Source organism: Physeter macrocephalus, chromosome 7 (assembly GCF_002837175.3).
Source record: "Physeter macrocephalus isolate SW-GA chromosome 7, ASM283717v5, whole genome shotgun sequence".
Taxonomy (NCBI): domain Eukaryota; kingdom Metazoa; phylum Chordata; class Mammalia; order Artiodactyla; family Physeteridae; genus Physeter; species Physeter macrocephalus.
The window spans coordinates 28,825,175-28,845,069 of NC_041220.1; the positions used below are offsets into that span (position 1 = coordinate 28,825,175).

The following is a 19,895-nucleotide window of genomic DNA, read 5'->3' on the forward strand; positions in this document are numbered from 1 at the left end:
TGGGAGAAAATATTTGCAAATGAAGCAACTGACAAAGGATTAACCTCCAAAATTTACAAGCAGCTCAGTATCAAAAAAACAAACAACCTAATCCAAAATTGGGCAGAAGACCTAAATAGACATTTCTCCAAAGAAGATATACAGATTGCCAACAAACATATGACTCAACATTACTAATCATTAGAGAAATGCAAATCAAAAGCATGATGAGGTATCACCTCACACCAGTCAGAATGGCCATCATCAAAAAATCTACAAACAATAAATGCTGGAGAGGGTGTGGAGAAAAGGGAACCCTCTTGCACTGTTGATGGGAATGTAAATTAATACAGCCACTCTGGAGAACAGTATGGAGCTTCCTTAGAAAATAAAAATAGAACTACCATATGACCCAGCAATTCCAGTACTGGGCATATACCCTGAGAAAACCATAATTCAAAAAGAGACATGTTGGCTTCCCTGGTGGCGCAGCGGTTGCACATCCGCCTGCCGATGCAGGGGAACCGGGTTCGCGCCCCGGTCTGGGAGGATCCCACGTGCCGCGGAGCGGCTGGGCCCGTGGGCCATGGCCGCTGAGCCTGCGCGTCCGGAGCCTGTGCTCCACAACGGGATAGGCCACAACAGAGGGAGGCCACATACCACAAAAAAAAAAAAAAAAAAAAAGAGAGACATGTACCACAATGTTCATTGCAGTACTATTTGCAATAGCCTGGACATGGAAGCAACCTAAATGTCCACTGACAGATGAATGGATAAAGAAGATGTGGCCCATATATACAATGGAATATTACTTAGCCATAAAAAGAAATGAAATTGAGTTATTTGTAGTGAGGTGACTGGATATAGAGTCTGTCATACAGAGTGAAGTAAGTCAGAAAAAGAAAAACAAATACCATATGCTAACACTTGTATATGGAATCTAAAAAAAAAATGGTTCTGATGCACCTAGGGGCAGGAAAGGGATAAAGTTGCAGAGGTAGAGAATGGACTTGAGGACACGGGGAGGGGGAAGGGTAAGCTGGGACGAAGTGAGAGAGTGGCATGGACATATATACACTACCAAATGTAAAATAGATAGCTAGTGGGAAGCAGCCACATAGCACAGGGAGATCAGCTCGGTGCTTTGTGACCACCTAGAGGCGTAGGTTAGGGAGGGTGGCAGGGTGACACAAGAGGGAGGAGATATGGGGATATATGTATATGTATAGCTGATTCACTTTGTTATAAAGCAGAAACTAACACACCATTGTTAAGCAATTATACTCCAATAAAGATGTTAAAAAATATAAAGCTTATCATACTAGCAAAAACAAAAAAACAAAAACAACAAAACAAGACAAATATCTTACGCTAACACATATATATGGAATCTAAAAAAAAAAATGGCTTTGATGAACCAAGGGGCAGGACAAGGATAAAGATGCAGGCATAGAGAATGGACTTGAGGACACGGGGAGGGGGAAGGGTAAGCTGGGACGAAGTGACAGAGTAGCATTGACAATATACACTACCAAATGTAAAATAGATAGCTAGTGGGAAGCAGCTGCACAGCACAGGGAGATCAGCTCCACACTTTGTTAAGACCTAGAGGGGTGGGATAGGGAGGGTGGGAGGGAGATGCAAGAGGGAGGAGATATGGGGATATATGTATACATATAGCTGATTCACTTTATTATCCAGCAGGAATTAATACAACATTGTAAATCAATTATACTGCAATAAAAATGTTAATAAAATAAAATACTTAGGAATAAACCTATCCAAGGAGTTAAAAGACTTATATTCTGAGAACTATAAAAGATTGATAAAGTAAACTGAAGATGATAAGAAAGAAATGGAAAGGTAGCCCATGCTCTTAGATTGTAAGAATTAATATCATTAAAATGGCCATACTACCTAAAGCAATCTACAGTTTTAATGTGATCCCTATCAAATTACCCATGACATTTTTCACAGAACTAGAACAAATAATCTTAAAATTTATGTGGAACCATAAAAGACCCAGAATTGCCAAAGCAATCCTGAGGTAAAAGAACAAAGCAGGAGGCATAACCCTCCCAGGCTTCAGACAATACTACAAAGCTACAGTAATCGAAACAGTGTGGTATCAGCACAAAAACAGAAATATGGATCAATGGAACAGAATAGAGAGCCCAGAAATAAACCCACACACCGACAGTCAATTACTCTTTCACATAGGAGGCAAGAATGTACAATGGAGAAAAGACAGTCTCCTCAGCAAGTGATGTTGGGAAAGTTGGACGGCCACATTTAAATTAGTGAAGTTAGAACACACCCTCACGCCATACACAAAAATAAACTCAAAATGGCTTAAAGACTTAAATATAAGACATGACACCAAAAAACTCCTAGAAGAGAACATAGGTAAAACATTCGCTGACATGAATTCTAGAAATGTTATCTTAGATCAGCCTCCCAAGACAAAAGAAATAAAAGCAAAACAAAGCACATGGGACCAAATTAAACTTATAAACTTTTGCACAGTGAATGAAACCATAAACAAAATGAAGACAACCTATGGACTGCAAGAAAATATTTGCAAATGATGTGACCAATAAAGGCTTAATTTCCCAAATATACAAACAGCTCATACAACTCAACATCAAAAAAACCCAACCCAATCAAAAAATGGACAGAAGACCTAAATAGACATTTCTCCAAAGAAGATGTACAGATGGCCAACAGGCATGTGAAAAGATGCTCAACTTTGCTAATTATTAGAGAAACTCAAATCAAAACTACAAGCATCTCACACTGGTCAGAATGGCCATCATTAAAAAGTCTACAAATAATAAATGCTGGAGAGGGTGTGGAGAAAAGGGAACCCTCCTACACTGTTGGTGGGAATGTAAATTGGTGCAGCCACTGTGGAAAATAGTACACATTTGTGTAAGTTTGTGGAAGTTTCTCAAAAAACTAAAAATAGAACTACCATATGACCCAGCAATTCCACTCCTGGTTATATATCTGAAAAATACAAAAATACTAATATGAAAAGATACACACTCCCCAACGTTCATAGCAGCACTATTTACAATAACCAACACATGGAAGCAACCTAAGTGTCTATCAACAGATGAATGGATAAAGAAAATGTTGTACATATACACAATGGAATATTACTCAGCCATAAAAAAGAATGAAATAATGCCATTTGCAGCAACATGGATGGACCTAGAGATTACCATACTAGGTGAAGTAAGTCAGACAGAGAAAGACATATATCATATGATATCACTTATATATGGAATTTAAAATATGATACACATGGACTTATTTACAAAACAGAAACAGACTCATAGACATAGAAAACAAACTTATGATTACCAAAGGGGAAGGGGAAGGAGGGATAAATTAGGAGTTTTGGATTAGCAGATACAAACCACTATATATAAAATAGATAAACAACATGGTCATACTATATATCACAGGGAACTATATTCAATATACTATAATAAACCATAAAGGAAAAGAATATGAAAAAGAATATATATATGTATATATATATATAACTGAATCACTTTGCTGTACACCAGAAAATAACACATTATAAATTAACTACACTTCAAATATATATATATATATATATATATATATATATATGGATCCTTTTCCATACCTCAACCTAAAATAATACTTAAGCAACCAAATTAAAACATTTGATTATCTGTTGCTGTTGTTGCCAAGATACTTATTCAACTCTTCCCCTTAGCTTTCACAGTATAGAGCAGGAATTCAAATCCTGGAGTGGAAACTAAAATATTCCAGATGAGACCCCAGTTTAACAGGTGAGAAGTATTTTAAGATAACCTCAGGTCTCCAGAAGTTTCAAAAATAATTATAAAGACTATCAGTAACTGAAGGGGAAATCCAACACTTGTCGTGTGACACAGTAAGTGCTCAGTACAGGTTTATGAAAGAAAACATTTTTCCCTGAAGTTTTATCTCTCTGTCTACGTTGGAACACAATGTTATTTTGTAGAAATTATTTTATAAACCTGTTGAGGGATGCATTTATTTAACTGTTTAGGCTTAGGCCAGGTCTGCTACTACAAAGCAAGACAAATAATCATTTTCTACTGATTCTGGGCAGTGTTAACAGCAGAATCAAGTAATTAAATAATCAAAATGAGCTGGATAAAAGGGCACAGAGTTGGTGTGTTCCAAACAGACATTACACTGAATCCTTATACATCTCTTTTTCGTGTTCAAACATCTGCTTCTTTCCGGTGATTATTTGGAAAATAAAAGTTTAAGGGATAGCTGGGTTCATCATGCACAGGATGGTTATCAATCTTTATGTGGAGGGACCACAACACTCACAGGTTGCTTGCTTCACTCATGGCTGGCCCTGCCTTCCTTGAGTAAATGTCCATACTCTCCTTATAACTATGTCTGTCCCTTACTGTTCATCCAGTGATGACTGCAGTGCATTGTATTTATTTTGTCGGGCACCTTATACCTTTTATTGGTGTTGGTGTTTGGATCTTTAATTAATCATTTATTTAATATTTAATGATTATTATATTGGAATGGTAATTACATAATGAAGATCCACTTTCAAGGCATTATACATTTTAAATGCCTTTGGAATAATAATTTTGCCTTTTAAAACACCACTTTGTAAGTGTTTACAACTGAAATACAAAAGGGAAGATTAGAATTTGACACAATCTACGTTTATTATTATTATTATTGCTACTACTACTACTACAAAATTATTTAACAGCTATATCTTGGATATAAGGTAACATACCAAAAACCAAGGCCATAACTTTGATAACTTTTAAAATTCTTACTCTATCTTGTTGGCTTAAATATAATGCAGTGATTAAATGGAGTACACAGCGATCACAATACAATAAGTGAAGGCTATATATATATAAATTTTTTTTCCATGGAAAAATTTGTTTCACAAGTTATTCATACATACTTTTGTTCAATTTTCTGTTTTAAAGGAAATATTGGGAATATTGGTTTTGCATCCAGTTGTTTATCCAGATATGTTCAAAGGAGAGCTGTCTTAATGGAAGAAGGACGATTGAAGCACAAAATGGAAACTTGCCTCAAAGAAGAGATCTGGAAAGGTTACGGTGAACCACAATTACTGAAGCGTACTGTATATCTCTGTGCTCTCTGCCTTTTTAACCTGTGAGATGTGACCTGATTTTTCCCTCTTATTCAATCAAGGTCATCACTAAACTTCCAGAAAATCAAAAATAAAATAACATGAAGGAGGAAAAGACAAAGAAGAGTTTAGGTATATATTTAAAAATACCAGATTGGTTTAAAATAACTTACAATGAAAGGGTCACTTACGAAGGGCACTGCTTAAAATTTAAGCAGGCAGTAATGGAAAGCGACAGACCTCAAACAATTTGTCTTTCACAGTTGAGTGAATTCACAGTGACAGCAAGACAAGGATGCGCTAACTTACCTCTGCAGGACCTTGGCTGTTGCTTCATAGGCTCTCCCCAGGCTGAGATCATCATCCAGGTCTGTAGAGATTTTACCATAAGTGTTAAGGACCTATGGGGGAAGAGGAATACTTATTAAACACATAACATGACCAGATTCACTGATGTTTCATTTCATAACAGAAAAGATTTAAATTAATAGTTGTTTTTCACATCGCCATAAAATATTTTTTTGTTTATTAAAAATTCATGTTGGTTTGGTTTATTTTTATCTATAGTATAATTTGTTTTGCAGTGATCTCTTTGAGCCATGACAGTGAAGTCTTACTTTTGTAAAAGTAATTCTTTTCCTGAACAATCCAAAATCTTCCAATTGATATAACTTAGGGATGAGTAAATAATTGAATGGTTTACAACATTATTTTCAAATATGGGACCACTATCTTAGGTAATATAAGGCAGATTATAATAGTCTACTAGGGTAGCTTAAATATCACTTTTCTTTCTATAAAGAGCTGTTTGAAAAGCATGAATTTATGTGCCAGGCAATTTCTAAATCTATCATTTTATTAGAGGCATATCTCACAGTTTGTACACATATTCAGTATACACTATAAATATTTCTTACAAATGTACTTCATTACTAACAATCTCTTCAATAATCAAAAGATTACGCTGCCACAGCCAAATGTATGATCTTAACACTGACATCATCTGCATGGTGTAATTTTCCTTTTTATTCTTTTTCCCTTTCAAGGGCCAGAAGAAGGAAAATAAGTAAAATAAAATAACCTTTCCCTCTTCCTCCTTCATTGTTGCTTGAACCAACCTATTACACACATGAAGACACAGGAAATCTCCAAAGACCTCTATGGAAATCCTTTTTGCTCATTTTCTAAGAAGAAATTAGCGAAAGTCATTTGATGGCGTTGAGTGGGAAAGTCAGCATGAGGGAGGACGTACATCCGTGCTGTGTGCTCGGCCTGAATTAGGCATCTTAGAAAGTTTGTGTATGAAAGGCGGTGTTGATATTCAGCTTTACTTTCTTAAAGTTAATATTTGGGAAATAACTTCAGTGAGGCCACGTGATACTTCCTAATTTGTGTGTGTCTGTGTGTCTGTGTGTGTGGTTTACAAGTGACTTGACATAATACTGGTATTAAAACTTACTGATACATATTGACCCAGTATTTTAATTCCTGTTAAACCTGCAAAGTTCATCATTTTGATTCTTCTTTTTAAGTCTCTTAGTAAGCCTTGTATAAACCTGAGACTATTCTTTTCACTCTGTTTGCTCCTTGCAAAACTGATTCACCTAGATTAAGTCTGATATGACTTGACATTGAGCTTTCTGAGTTAAGGGGTAGAACCTCTGAGTTTTGTGAATTTGTAAGAGACCTTATTAAATCCAAATATCAAAATACTTAGGAAGAGACTGTCAAGTGTCTCTTTTGGTTCATATATGTTTTATATGGCATTCTAGAAAGTTAAAGATTGAATATTATATATTTTGTGTCAAAAATAGTTCGTTTTTCGGTAAATATCGTTATTGTGTGCCAATGTTGTGTTAGACCCTAGGAAATCTTAAAGAGAAGAGAGTATGCTTGCAAACCTTCGAGGCATTTATAGTCTAGTGGTACAGAGGTTTGCACTGATGCAGCTGTGTGAATTAGCTGAAAACAGATTTCTCCAGGGCTTCAGCTGTGCTTATCCTGCATCTCTCTCCCACACCCTTGGCCACCATGAACCCGGAAGCAGTACAGTAGCATCCGGAAGTACCCAACATTATCTTAGGGCTGTGACTCCTTGGACTGTGGTTAGGAGGGTAGTTTCCATGAGGAAGCTTCTATAGAATCAAGGAAAAAATACCAGCTCAGCCTGGGCTTCTGGTTTTGGCCTTGGACTTGATTCTGTAGAAGCTTCCTCATGGAACTCGATGGGGTTTCCTGAAATGAACACCCACCTTAGAGTAAGAAGACTTGGATTCAAGACCTAATTCTACCACACCCAACACACCTGGCCCAAGAAATCTCCCTGAGAAGCTTTCCTCGAAGCAAAAAAGAAAACCTCTCTCTGAGAGCTGTGAGGCTGCTGTGAGATGATACAGAGTGCTATTTGAACCTGGGATAAGGAGTTTCTGGGACTCTGTTAACCAGCCATCAGTGAAGAGCTCCTGGAGAGTTCCCTCCTCAGAGTAAAGGTGACACATTTTATTTGTGACTTGAGAGAGTGCCTCCCTCAGATTAAATGCTTTACCTAAAAACAGGAAATATATAGGCAGTGGGAAGAACATAATTCACTACTGGCCCAATAGGGAAATAATCAATTACAGTGGACCCCCCCATATCCATGGGGGCTACATTCCCAGACTCCCAGTGGATGCCTGAAACCTTGGACAGTACCGAACCCTATATATACTATGTTTTCTCCTGTACATACATACCTATGATAAAGTTTAATTTATAAATTAGGCACAGTAAGAGGTTAACAACATAACTTATAATAACATAGAACAATCATAACAATATACTGTAATAAAAGTTATGTAAATGTGGTCACTCTCTCTCAAAATATCTTACAAATTTAATGTGTTTTGCATCTTAACTAAGCACTTATCACACACTGTGGCTATAGCTTGCTGTTTGAGGTGTGACAGCAAAACTAGCATGAATTTCTTTTTCCTTCTTCACAGTTTCACAGACAGAAGATTCGTTCTTAGTATAGATTTTAGCAAACTCAGCATACAATTTTTTTTCTTTCCTTCCTAAGTTGAGAACTTTCACCTTTTGACTTAAAGGAAGCACTTTGGGCTCTTCTTTGGCATATCCAAATTGCCAGCATCACTCCCCTTGCACTTTTGGACCGTTATGAAGTAAAATAAGGGTTATCTGAACACAAGCACTATGATATCTCAACGATAACCCAATAACCTTGATGGCTACTAAGTGACTAATGGTCGGGATATGCTGGACAAAGGGATGATTCACATCTGGGATGGATCAGGATGGAAGCCACAAGATTTCATCATGCTACTTAGAACACTGCACAATTTAAAACCTACTAATTGTTTATTTCTGGAAATTTCCATTAAATATTTTCAGACCTCGGTTGACTGTGGGTAACTGAAACTTCGGAAAGTGAAAACACAGGTAAGGAGGGACTACTGTTCATGAAGTCAGTACTGAGAACCTTGAAAGTGCTACAGGGGAGCTCATCTAAATCAAAGACAGGGCCTCTGCTCTGCAGGAATGTGAGCTCTGACTGGAGAGAGCCAACTCAGGTAAAATCATACGGGGAACACAAGACACAGCTCAGCAGATTGGTGAATTGTGTAGTCCAACCTAAGGCAAGTAGGAAGGATAGTGTTAAAATAAAAAGGAAAAAATATATAAAAGTAGGTGGAAAAATAACATGAGATTACAAATTGTGTAGAAAATAACTGTTGGTGGGAATGTAAATTGATTCTTTTTTCGTAAATCCAAAAAAGAGGGGATATATGTATACATATAGCTGATTCACTTTGCTGTACAGCAGAAACTAACACTACATTGTAAAGCAACTGTCCCCCAATAAAAAACAAAAAACTAAAAATAGAGTTGCCATATGATCCAGCAATCCCACTCCTGGGCAAATATCCAGAAAAGAAAAAAAACTCTAATTCAAAAAGATACATGCACCCCCATGTGCATAGCAGCACTATTTACAATAGCCAAGATATGGAAGCAACCTAAACGTCCATCAACAGATGAGTGGATAAAGAAGATGTGGTACATATATACAATGGAATATTACTCAGCCATAAAAAAGAATGAAATAATGCCATTTGTAGCAACATGGGTGGACCTAGAGATTATCAAACTAAGTGAAAAAAGTCAGACAAAGACAAATATTATGTGATATCACTTATATGTGAAATCTAAAAAATAATACAAAAGAATCTATATACAAAATAGAAACAGACTCACAGACATAGAAAACAAACTTATAGTTACCAAAGAGGAAAGGGAGGGATAAATTAGGAGTATAGGATTAACAGATACACACTACTATATATAAAATAGGTAGGTGTAATAACCTATAATGAAAAATAATCTGAAAAAATATATATAACGGAATCACTTTGCTATACACCTGAAACTAACAAAATATTGTAAGTCAACTATACTTCAATTTTAAAAAGCATGAATATTAAATATCTCAAAAAACCCAAATTGCGTAGAAAATAAAGATGTTTTATGTTGACCTTATGGTAAATTATGTTACCTGCTTTTTAATTAAGGTATAATTTACAAATTAATAAATATTGATCAACTTGAATCATCAGACAAATAGGAATCTTCTTTACAAAGAATACTTCAAATGAGAAAATACAGTGTGGAAATCTGAGGGACCCACTGTACTTGACTGAATACCCCTGTGGCATGCAATATGTTGGAAACAAATCCAGGGTGTGGAAGGTTAAATTCTGTCACTGCAAATCAGAGATAAGAGGAGAGAAAAAAAGAATCTCAGGTGAAAAATATTTTGATGAGTTCAAAATTCATTATATATCCTTAAATTTTATAGACAATGAACTTAATCAATCTTTGTCAAAAGACCAAGGAAAACACTGATTAAGCATGCTACTATGTCAATTTCAATGAGCATGATTACAAGATTACCAAAGTTGGAAAAGTCAGTTCATGTACCTAATAAAAATTGAGTGCTTTGTGGCCGCTCAATCACATTGCTCCAATAATTTCCCTGAATAGTGGAGATGAAGTTTTGCAAGCTATTTTACTAGAAGTTTTAAAGGCAATGGACTTTTATCTTCCCACTGGAATAAAACTGATTAACTTGAAAAGATATTTTCAAATAAAATCCAGGTTCTTAAAATGAGATAATTTCTATTGGTTACCTGAAAGCGAAACCAGTAGAATACTTAACATAAAAAATGAGAGTGTGCAAAAGAATAATGCTGGCAATATTCTACAAGTTCTTTGAAGAATTGTTTGCTGTAAAATCAAATTTGAAGGATCATTAATTCATTTTGCTGCAATAGCCTTCAAGGGAACATTGGATTTAAGTCCAGATTGTCATCGGTCAAGTAAGTGAGTGGTGTGTGTATATATATATATATATATATATGTCATGTTTACATAGATAGATATACATGAATATTAGACTATATCTATATCTAGAGAGATTGAGAAAGAGAATAGAAAAGAATAGAAAAGTAGCCTTTCTTCTACATCTTTAGGATTTCCAATGATCAGGGCACCTTGGAACAAAAGAAAATGAAGTATCTGATATTGATGCCCCTTCTTGTCTTCCACTATTTTTCCATTCCTTACCCCGCTGCAGTTCCTTTCTTATAGTCCCTTTATTTTAGACATTAAAACAGAAGAAATTCCAGAAATCATGGCCCTCATATTTGCTTTCAAAACTGAAACTTACTTTAAGCCACTATGATGATGATCACTCCTGGCCTAATTTTCCCAAATTGGATGGAATTCTCTCCCCACCCCTCTCCCCAGCCAGCCATTATAAGAAAACACTGTCCCCTTAATTTGTTTTAAACCTTTTTTAATTTTAAGATAATTGTAGATTCACATGCAATTGTAAGAAACAATACAGAGCACGCTCATATATCCTTCAGCTAGCTTTTCCCAGTGGTTAAATCTTGCACAGCTATAGTATATCACAACCAGGGAATTCACAATCCGCCCACCTTATTTCACCAGTTTTACACACACACTCGTGTCTGTGTGTGTGTGTGTGTGCACCCACGCATGCACATATGGCATGTTAATTTTATGCCATTTCATCACATGTATATATTCACGTAACCACCACCACAGTCAAGTTCTGTCACTACAATGATCTCTCATACTACCCTTTCTCAATTAATTTTTAATATGTTTGCTGCTTAGAAGAGAGATAGACGGAAAAAATTTTTTTTTCTCTTTTCCTTAGGTTAAAGAAAAGTCTGCCTTGGGTTAAAGAAAGGTCTGCCTTGGGAAAAATTCTGAAATAACTTGGCATCTGACCGCTTCCCTTTTGGTACACCTCCCCTACCTTGTGTGTCTGTATCTCCCCAGGGAAATTTCCTCAGTTAAGTGACAGAAGAATAGTAGTTGATTAAACAAATTTATACTTTGGTATGAATGACTCAAAAATCATTAATCCTCCCAGAAGAAGTTGTTGTTTTAAAAAGAGGATGCTTTGTAGGTCCCAATTATTTCTTCTGGGAGGAGTGTTTTGCAGTCTAACAAAGGGAAATGAAACAATTCAGATAGTGTCTGGCAGGATAATTTGGGGCAAAGGTTATTAAAAAAAAGGCCAGCCTCGTCTTGAAATTCCACCTTATGATATGATCCCTTAAGCAGGTACTGATTTTTATAACCTCCTTTGGGGTCTACTTCTGCGCCTTCAGGTTTTCTAGACGCTCCAACATGCTTTTCCACAATGTTCCTTATCACAGTGGTGTGGAAGAGATGAAAACAAGGAGGAGGGAAATGTGAAGCAGCAGATGTGAAAATCAGGCATTTGTAAGTCACCATTACCTGAAACGGTAACTACATGCTATTTTTATTCCCTCTTGTTACCACTTTTTTCATAATGCTTAGCCTTCGGAAACAATGTATTATGCAAAGAACTCTTCCAGTACATTCCATTCCATCATTAGATGTGACTGCAGGATAAAATTATGTGTGTGTGTGTGTGTGTACACACACACACACACACACACACACATTTTTATGGCTGAGTAGTATTCCATTGTATATATACCACATCTTCATTACCCATTCATCTGTCAATGGACATTTAGGTTGCTTCCATGTCTTGGCTATTGTAAATAGTGCTGCTATGAACATTGGGGTACATGTATCTTTTTGAATTAGAGTTTTCATCTTTTCCGGATAGAGATATATCCCTACTCTTAAAGACCTTACTATCTAAGGCAATAAGACATACAGACGCAGAAACTATATAGTGCTATAAGCCTGCATAAAGAGCTAAAATTTTTTTTAACTCATTAAACAAATACTGAGTGTTTTCTATGGGCCAAGCTTTGTTCTAGGTGCTAATGATATAGCAGCGAATCCCTGGCCCCCATGCAGTCTACGTTGTATTTAGGTGATGGGGAGATAATTTGTAATTAAATAAATAAATGAATAAATCTCAAATAGTAATAAGAGCAATGAAGAAAATACAATGGGGAAAGGCTTCCTATGGAAAAGGAAACAATCTGCATTTTAAAGGAATGATAGAATTGGGTCCCTACTGAGAGGAGCTTAAGCCAAGGACTGGAGACCGGAATGGGTGATACAATGAGGAAAAAAAGCTTTCCCAGGTACATAGAAGCAACAATGACCAAAAGAAAAGTTTGCTTTAAGGTTCCTGCACAGAATGTTTTTTCTAGGAACATCCACTAACTAATCACAGTTTTAACTGATGGTATGAAGTGACAAACTTTCAAGCTGCAATTTATCTTTCTGATGACAAAGAAAGAATTTGACTATTGTTTTGAAGGTAAGGCAGGTCCTTCACTTTCATCCTTTACTCTACATGTACATAAAAGCAGTCTTTTGCAGAACATTTTTATTCATAGTTTTTGTCTTTTCTGCTCTCTAGGCAGCTCAACGTGTTTGGTGAAAAATGCCACATGTAAGATGGTGCAGTTGGCTGCCTTGTTTCCCATCATTCCAAGTTTTCCAAATTTTATGCAGAGTTATTCCCATGCCTAGGAAAAGGAGAGGAAATACTTTTATTTCTCCTTCAGGCATAGCACAGAGCATGAACAACTCAAACTAAGACAGATCAGTGACATGAAGTTTAAATGGGTCTCTGTGCTCTGGCTGGTGACCCGAACTGCCATTGTTTCTGTAGGAAAATAACCCATGGAAAATATCATATAAAATAAGTCACAGCATCTAGCCTATTGGAGATGGAAATTTTGCAGTTTTTGAAAAATTTCAATAAACTCCAATTCTACTTTTATTTCATATTTTTGGTACATTTTTCTATATAAATTCCTTTCTCCACTTACTACCCTCCCCCCACTGCTCTCTTCCTTAGTTAATTTAATACTTGAAATCAGTAGGGACCCCTACTCTGAGGGCAGAGACCAGGCTTTGGAAGGGCCTTATGGGAAAATTAATCAAATCTCCTTCTGGGTGTTCAAAGTTTCTCCAAATATCATAGGCTTTTGAGTCAGGCAGGTTCACTACCGAGCTGAGTGACATATGTCAAGTGACTTAATGTCTGTGAGTTTATTTCCTCGGGTGTAAAATGAAAATGAATAAAGGCTACCTTGAAATGATGTTATAAGGTTCCACTAAGATGAGGTATTTAAAAGTACTTACCAAGGATTTGAATGAAGCAACTGCTTAGTTTTCCCAAGTGCTTATCTAACCTATTGGTTCTCAGATGGGGGCGATTTTGCCTCCTGGGGATACTTGGGAATCTCTGGAGACATTTTAGGTTGTCGTCATTGGGAGAAGCCAGGGATGCTGCCCAATAGCCTACAGTTCACACAATATCCCCCCATAAAAAAGAATGATCCAGCTCCAAATGTGAATAGTGTTGCTATTGAGAAATCCTCATGTAGCCTTTTCTTGAACAATTTTCCTGATGGGAAACTATCCTCTTGTGAGACTACTCAATCATTGGAGAGTTATGTGAAAAATCTATTGGTTAAGTGGAAGCAAAATCTGTAACTCTGCCTGCTAGCCAAGGTTGTGTTTTGTGGGACAAGATGAGCGCATCCTTCTTCCATGTGACGGCTCTTCCAATACTGAAAGATAGCTGTTTTTCCTCCTTAAAGCACCCAAACTTATAGAGGCATCCAGGATGCTCTGAAACATGTGAGGATGAAACCCCAGCAGCTGCACTACATTTGAACGTTTTATTTCTAATTTTGCCTACAAGTCTAAGAGTTTAAATAAAGCCACCTGGACCAAAATACATCCATAAAACCATAAGGGGCATCCATCAGACTTATCTGTAAATAAGAAGTTATGAGTCCATTGCCTAGGGTGCGTTTTTTTATCTCTTTCTTCCTTGCCCACCATAAAAAGGCAGCAGAGCTAACACTTTGTTATACAATCCGTACACAAACCCCAAATTGTGCCATTTCATAACAAAGGTTCAGCAATGAGCTCAATACAGTGCATTACTTTGAGGAGGAAAAGGCAATGATACAGATTTATTCTTGTGCAATAAGAAATATAGAAATAAAAAAATCAAGTTTGCCATCTTGAGCTTGAAATCGTTGTCAAATCTTATCGGAAATACATTTATTCTGATTTCTGGCAATCTAACCCCCTTTAGCCATTTCACAGTTGGTGAGCAGAAAGGATGTTTCTGCCTCATTTACAGCGTCTGAACATGATTCAGACAATCAACTGCAACATTAGTCAAAGAAATCAGTGGCTAATGATTTCTGACAAGCCCTGCAGTAACAGGCTGAGGACCAGACTGGGCAGCAACGGCATTCAGAACATTTTACTAGAGCCGGGAATAGGCAATGGGAGAAGATGATAAAAACAGGGCTAAACAGAACTGGTTTCCCATCACTTAAAGGCTCTTATACACTTTCTGCGAAGGCATAGTATCTGACATGCGATAAATACAGTAATCTTTTGCTACAAATATGTTATATTGAATGAACACTGAGGACAGTGAAGTGTGCAGCTCTGCAAACAATAACACATGAAAGTAGTTATATATTTTGCATTCTGCTGAAGCTATATCCTTAAGTTAGGAGTAGTCTTGCCTGGCTATTTACATTTATCATTTGGACAGTGTGCTCTTTCTCCCTGAAATGCATTACTCATCATTTGGACTGTTTACATCACCTGACACATAAAGTGAGGGCTGAATAGTCCAGTGCAGAAAGAACTGAGTGTTAAAAGATATGAGCTCTTGCTTCTCTTTTGCCATGAGCTCAGGGTGTGACCTCGGACAGGTCACTTGGTTAACTTGAGCTTCAGTTTCGAAGTCTGAAAGATAAAGGGGCAGGACCAAGTGATCTAGAATTCTCCCTTCCAAAAATATGATTTTGATTTTAGACTCTACATGGCTATATTTACTAATTGAAGATATGCCTTAATTATTTTCAATCATTTATCTTTGGCTTTAAAATCCCTGATGAATTTATTTTATGTTTAAAAATACTTTTTAAAACATGAGAAACAAAATGATGAGTCATTTCATTCAGCTGAAATTTTATTTTCAGCCTTCCCCCTCATTTGAAAAAGCTTGCATATTCTTAATGAACTGCTTTAAAAAAATGTCCCTACCATGGAATAGGCAATAACAAGGAGAGCTAAATCTACAAAGCTTTTGGCTCATATTAAATACCAATTGTTGCAAATATAATGATCAGTGCTCTTCAAAAATAGCAATTTTTTTACAGCTTGAAATATTTAAAAATTTGATGAAAATTCAAGGTTATCCTTAAATTCATAAACTAAATTAGAATTGCTCGATAATCTCTCACACAGTAGGAGTTTACTGTATTGTAGGAGTTTATTGTATTTTCAAAAGCTATAAGGATAGAAATATATCTCAAAAATTTCCAAGAATTTTCTTCCAGCAAAAACTCTCTCTCTACACATTCAATATAGAGATGACTCTCAAACCCCAAAACAATGAACTAGAATTCCACTTAAGAGTTAAAAACAAAGTTTCCTCAGTAGTAAATTGGAACATATTGCTTAATACTGCCATTTTCGAAATTGGTCATTATACTTGTATACTATGTTAACAAGGGACATATTCATGAAGAACGTCTAATTCTCAACTATTTTCTATACTTTGAATCAGAAAGCATGCAAGCATTTATCCTGTGCAGCCCAATCATGGTGTGAGTTATATTTACAGGTCCTTGAAAAGAAAATTTGCCTGCCCTTAATCTCCTGCAAGGGAAATCCATAGGAGGTTTTGCTTTATATTTTGTTAGAAGGCCCTTGCCCAAAGGCAGTTCAGTAATCTGTGCAGTGGTCTGACATGAAAATATTCAGTGGAAGAGTAGAGTGATTAGTTAGTTCAATCACGTTCTCAGGAAATCCAGACCCGTTGAGCAGCTGGTAATGGCAAAAGTGAGAAGGTGCTCAAAGACCACGAAGAGCGTGATCAAGTCATGTCAACAGAGTGGGTCAGACTGACGGCTACTGCTGAGGAGATAATAGGGAAACTCAGCCCCTCTTCTCCCAGGGCTCCTCCAGTTCCCAGGAGTCTTTCAGTTTATGAAGCCCAACTGTCTACTCATTCTGGGTACTCATGGGCCATGATCTCCCTCATGGCCACAGGAATCTTTGCAATCCATCCCCTTGCCTGAGGTAATCTGAATGAATCTCTTTCTTGCACCCAAAGAAAAACACGGAGAAGTTTTAGCTCTAGAGAACACTTTTATTCTGCCTTGAATCCCAAGTTTCATCCTGGATACAAAAAGGAAGATTTAGGATATAGCAATCTTTTTTTTTTTTTTTTTTTTTTTTTTTTTCACGAAAACCTAACTTGGTAGATATTGCCTTGCTCTGAACCAAAAAACAAAATAAAAGCCCCTAAAATCAAACCAAAAAACCCATTTGAACTTGAAATTCCAAATTGAACATTGACTTTATTCTCTATTGTACCCACCGATGCAATGCAAGCAATTGATTCTCTGGATTGAGAGTTATGAGGCAACAAAACTTGGGGGACAGTTTTTAAAAATTAGTTTAGCGTCTTAAAAAATATTATTTCAATTACACTTCTTATTCAAAAATCCTCAGTATTTGCCAAGAAAAAAAAAATAGGGCCTTCTAACAAAATATAAATATTTTTTCAAGGGAGAAATAAAAGGGTTCTCTAGCGCTAAAGTGGCAAGGAAGTAACTTCAAGCCTTTTTCCCTTTTATGTTTGTCAGTGAAAGACAATACGGGTGGACTCCTTCTATGGCAAGAGAAGAAATGTGTGCCTGTTTCATCCAGTCACATTCCCAAAAAAATAGCTTTCCCCGATTACGAGCCCGTGTGGCATTATGCTCAGTGAGTACAGGCAGATCAGAGGTTGAAATTATGTTCGATTCATTATGGCATCTTGAGGAGTAATTCTTCCTGTCTGTGGAAGAAATATAAAAGAGCTTTTTTCTCTCTTTTTTTTTTTCTCTCTTTTAATCTAGAATGGTGAGCAACTACAGTTTCTACCTTCACAAGCAACAAGTTAAGACGGAGAGGTGAACGGTGAAAAGCCACTAGGTCGCTGACATACCAAGCTCCTCCGCTTCTCCTGAAATGGCCACTTAGCAACCTCCTCCCATTGGACCATTTTGCACAAAACGGTTTCTGGTTCCGCAGGGAAGGATCAAGGAGGGTTCTATACTCGCGAGTGACGATCTAGAAGGTTTTAATAAACACTGATCCTGTGAAAACTTCTATATTTCTGCATGAACCAATTACCACTGGGAGATTTGTCTTTCCCCTGGCGGTAAAGCCATCATCTATTCATAATCCCTCTTACTAGATTTCTTCCTCATTTAAGGCAGGATTCAATAAAATTTCATTTTGTTTCCCCCTTCTCAGAAATCCATAAAAGCCTTGAAAAACATTTTGAGCATATTGTGTCTGTACAATTTGATATCCTTTCCACCACAGGCCATTATTCTGGTAAACTCGGTAAACCCTAATTTAGGTCCACGATGTAATGCTTTCATAACTGGCTGCGCGAAAATGTTTCTTTAAAATAAAACGTGGTAGGAAAGTCTTCCTCTGAAGGCTTGCACACAGAGGAAGCTTCATCTATTACCCTTTCACCATGATAGACGAGACAAGAAAACAATTTATGAGTCATTTCCATTCTGACAGATGTGACAATGACGGGAAATGCGAAGCCTGCCAAGAGCTTTTATCAAGTAGGTTATAACGACGAGTAATAAGTGTAAATAATAAATCGCTGGAATCTTAGGGGAAATGCTGGCAATATGAAATGGTTTTGGGTACTTCGGATGGGGCTCTGCTTCTCTTGGAATTCCCTGCCTTCCCAGTAGAGTTTTGGCCTGACAATAAACAACAGTTTAGTACTTTATCTAATCCTAGCCAGGAGGTGAGTTCAACAGCAAGCTTTTGCAGATGTTCACATCCAATAATCTATCCATAATTGATGAAACAGGGAGGTCAGATGTAATGGCTGCTACTATTCCAGCAACAAATAAATGGTTATTGACAAAACAAGCCAGCGCGGCACAGAGCGCGGAGCAGTGACAGGCGGGCGACAGGGCTGAGCAGAGGCGGGGAGGACGCCAGGATTCCTCAGCAAGCCGAGAGGCAGGAGGGCCACGCTGACACACAAGCAGATGGAGGGGATTTGAAAAGGAAAAGGGAGGTTGCTGAAGTCCAAAAAAAAAAAAAAGGGAGATATTTGGAGGCAGAGAAGAAAAGGATGTTGGCCCAGGGTAAGGCTGGGGACCCAGGTAAGTACAAATGCTTGCGGTTCCGAAATACCTTTGAATGCGCGCACCGTGACGCAGCCGTGTGGTGGCTGCTTTCATCACCGGCGTCTCTTTGCTCACATCGCCGGCTGTCACGCTGTGCCGCCCAGGTGACTCTACCACCAAAGTGTATGCATGGGACGCTTGGGTGTCCAAACCTCCCACCGAGGGATATTCATCGACATTCCATTTGACACTGCAGATACCGGTTTTTCTTCCGTATATATTAAAAAAAATTCTAGGAAAATCGTGTGTGCAATTTAAACCATATTTTTAGATAAGCCAAAGATGCATAATTTTGTGGCTGGAAAATTTCTCAAGACTGAGACTAACCCTGAAATACATGCTGCTTAAAATCAAATTTACCACAAAGGAATGGGAGTGGAAGGCAAAGTTTTCTTTAGTAATGAAAAACAAACATGGCACTCTAGTCACCTCAACCTAGGCAAAGAGTATAAGAAATGCATTAATCGAGTATACTTTTATTGACTGAATAAAATTCAAGATAGTTAAACATAAATAAACAGCTGAAATCCTACATTTCTATTCCAGTGCTAAAAAGCAATGTTCTTTTTACACAGTTTACTATGTAATATTATAAGATGAAGAATGGTAGAATGACATGGTAGTTATTATTGCTATAGGTAATCGTAAAGAGGCTTGGGACAGAGATGTTTGAAATATTAATATTCCAAAAATCACTTAAATCAATTTAACACTCTTTAGTGGTTTATTTAGAAGTGTGATTTATTTTATACTTTGCAACCAATGCCTTTGATCAGCTCTGAAATAACATATGATCTGAAAATAAAATGGTAAAACAAATTGCTGCTTACATTCTATAGTAAGCTTTAGGCTTTATAGGCTAAACTAGAAAATTTCCATTATATTTGGCATTTTCAAATTATTTATCAATACTTAGAAACAGAGAATTATGGAGCCGAAAAGATAATTTCTGGAATAACGTGCTACTTACTCTGCTCCCTGAGCTCTGCCCTCTA

At 37.0% G+C, this 19,895-nt stretch overlaps 1 protein-coding gene across 1 annotated transcript in view; it reads right to left on the reverse strand.

Annotated features, from left to right (window-relative positions):
- Positions 1-19,895, reverse strand: part of TTC29 (tetratricopeptide repeat domain 29) — a 264,216-nt gene that overhangs the window by 140,449 nt on the left and 103,872 nt on the right. Inside the window, exon 9 of the mRNA XM_024126651.1 lies at positions 5,459-5,550. Coding sequence (XP_023982419.1) covers positions 5,459-5,550 — 92 coding nt within the window. The remainder of the gene's footprint in view (positions 1-5,458; positions 5,551-19,895) is intronic.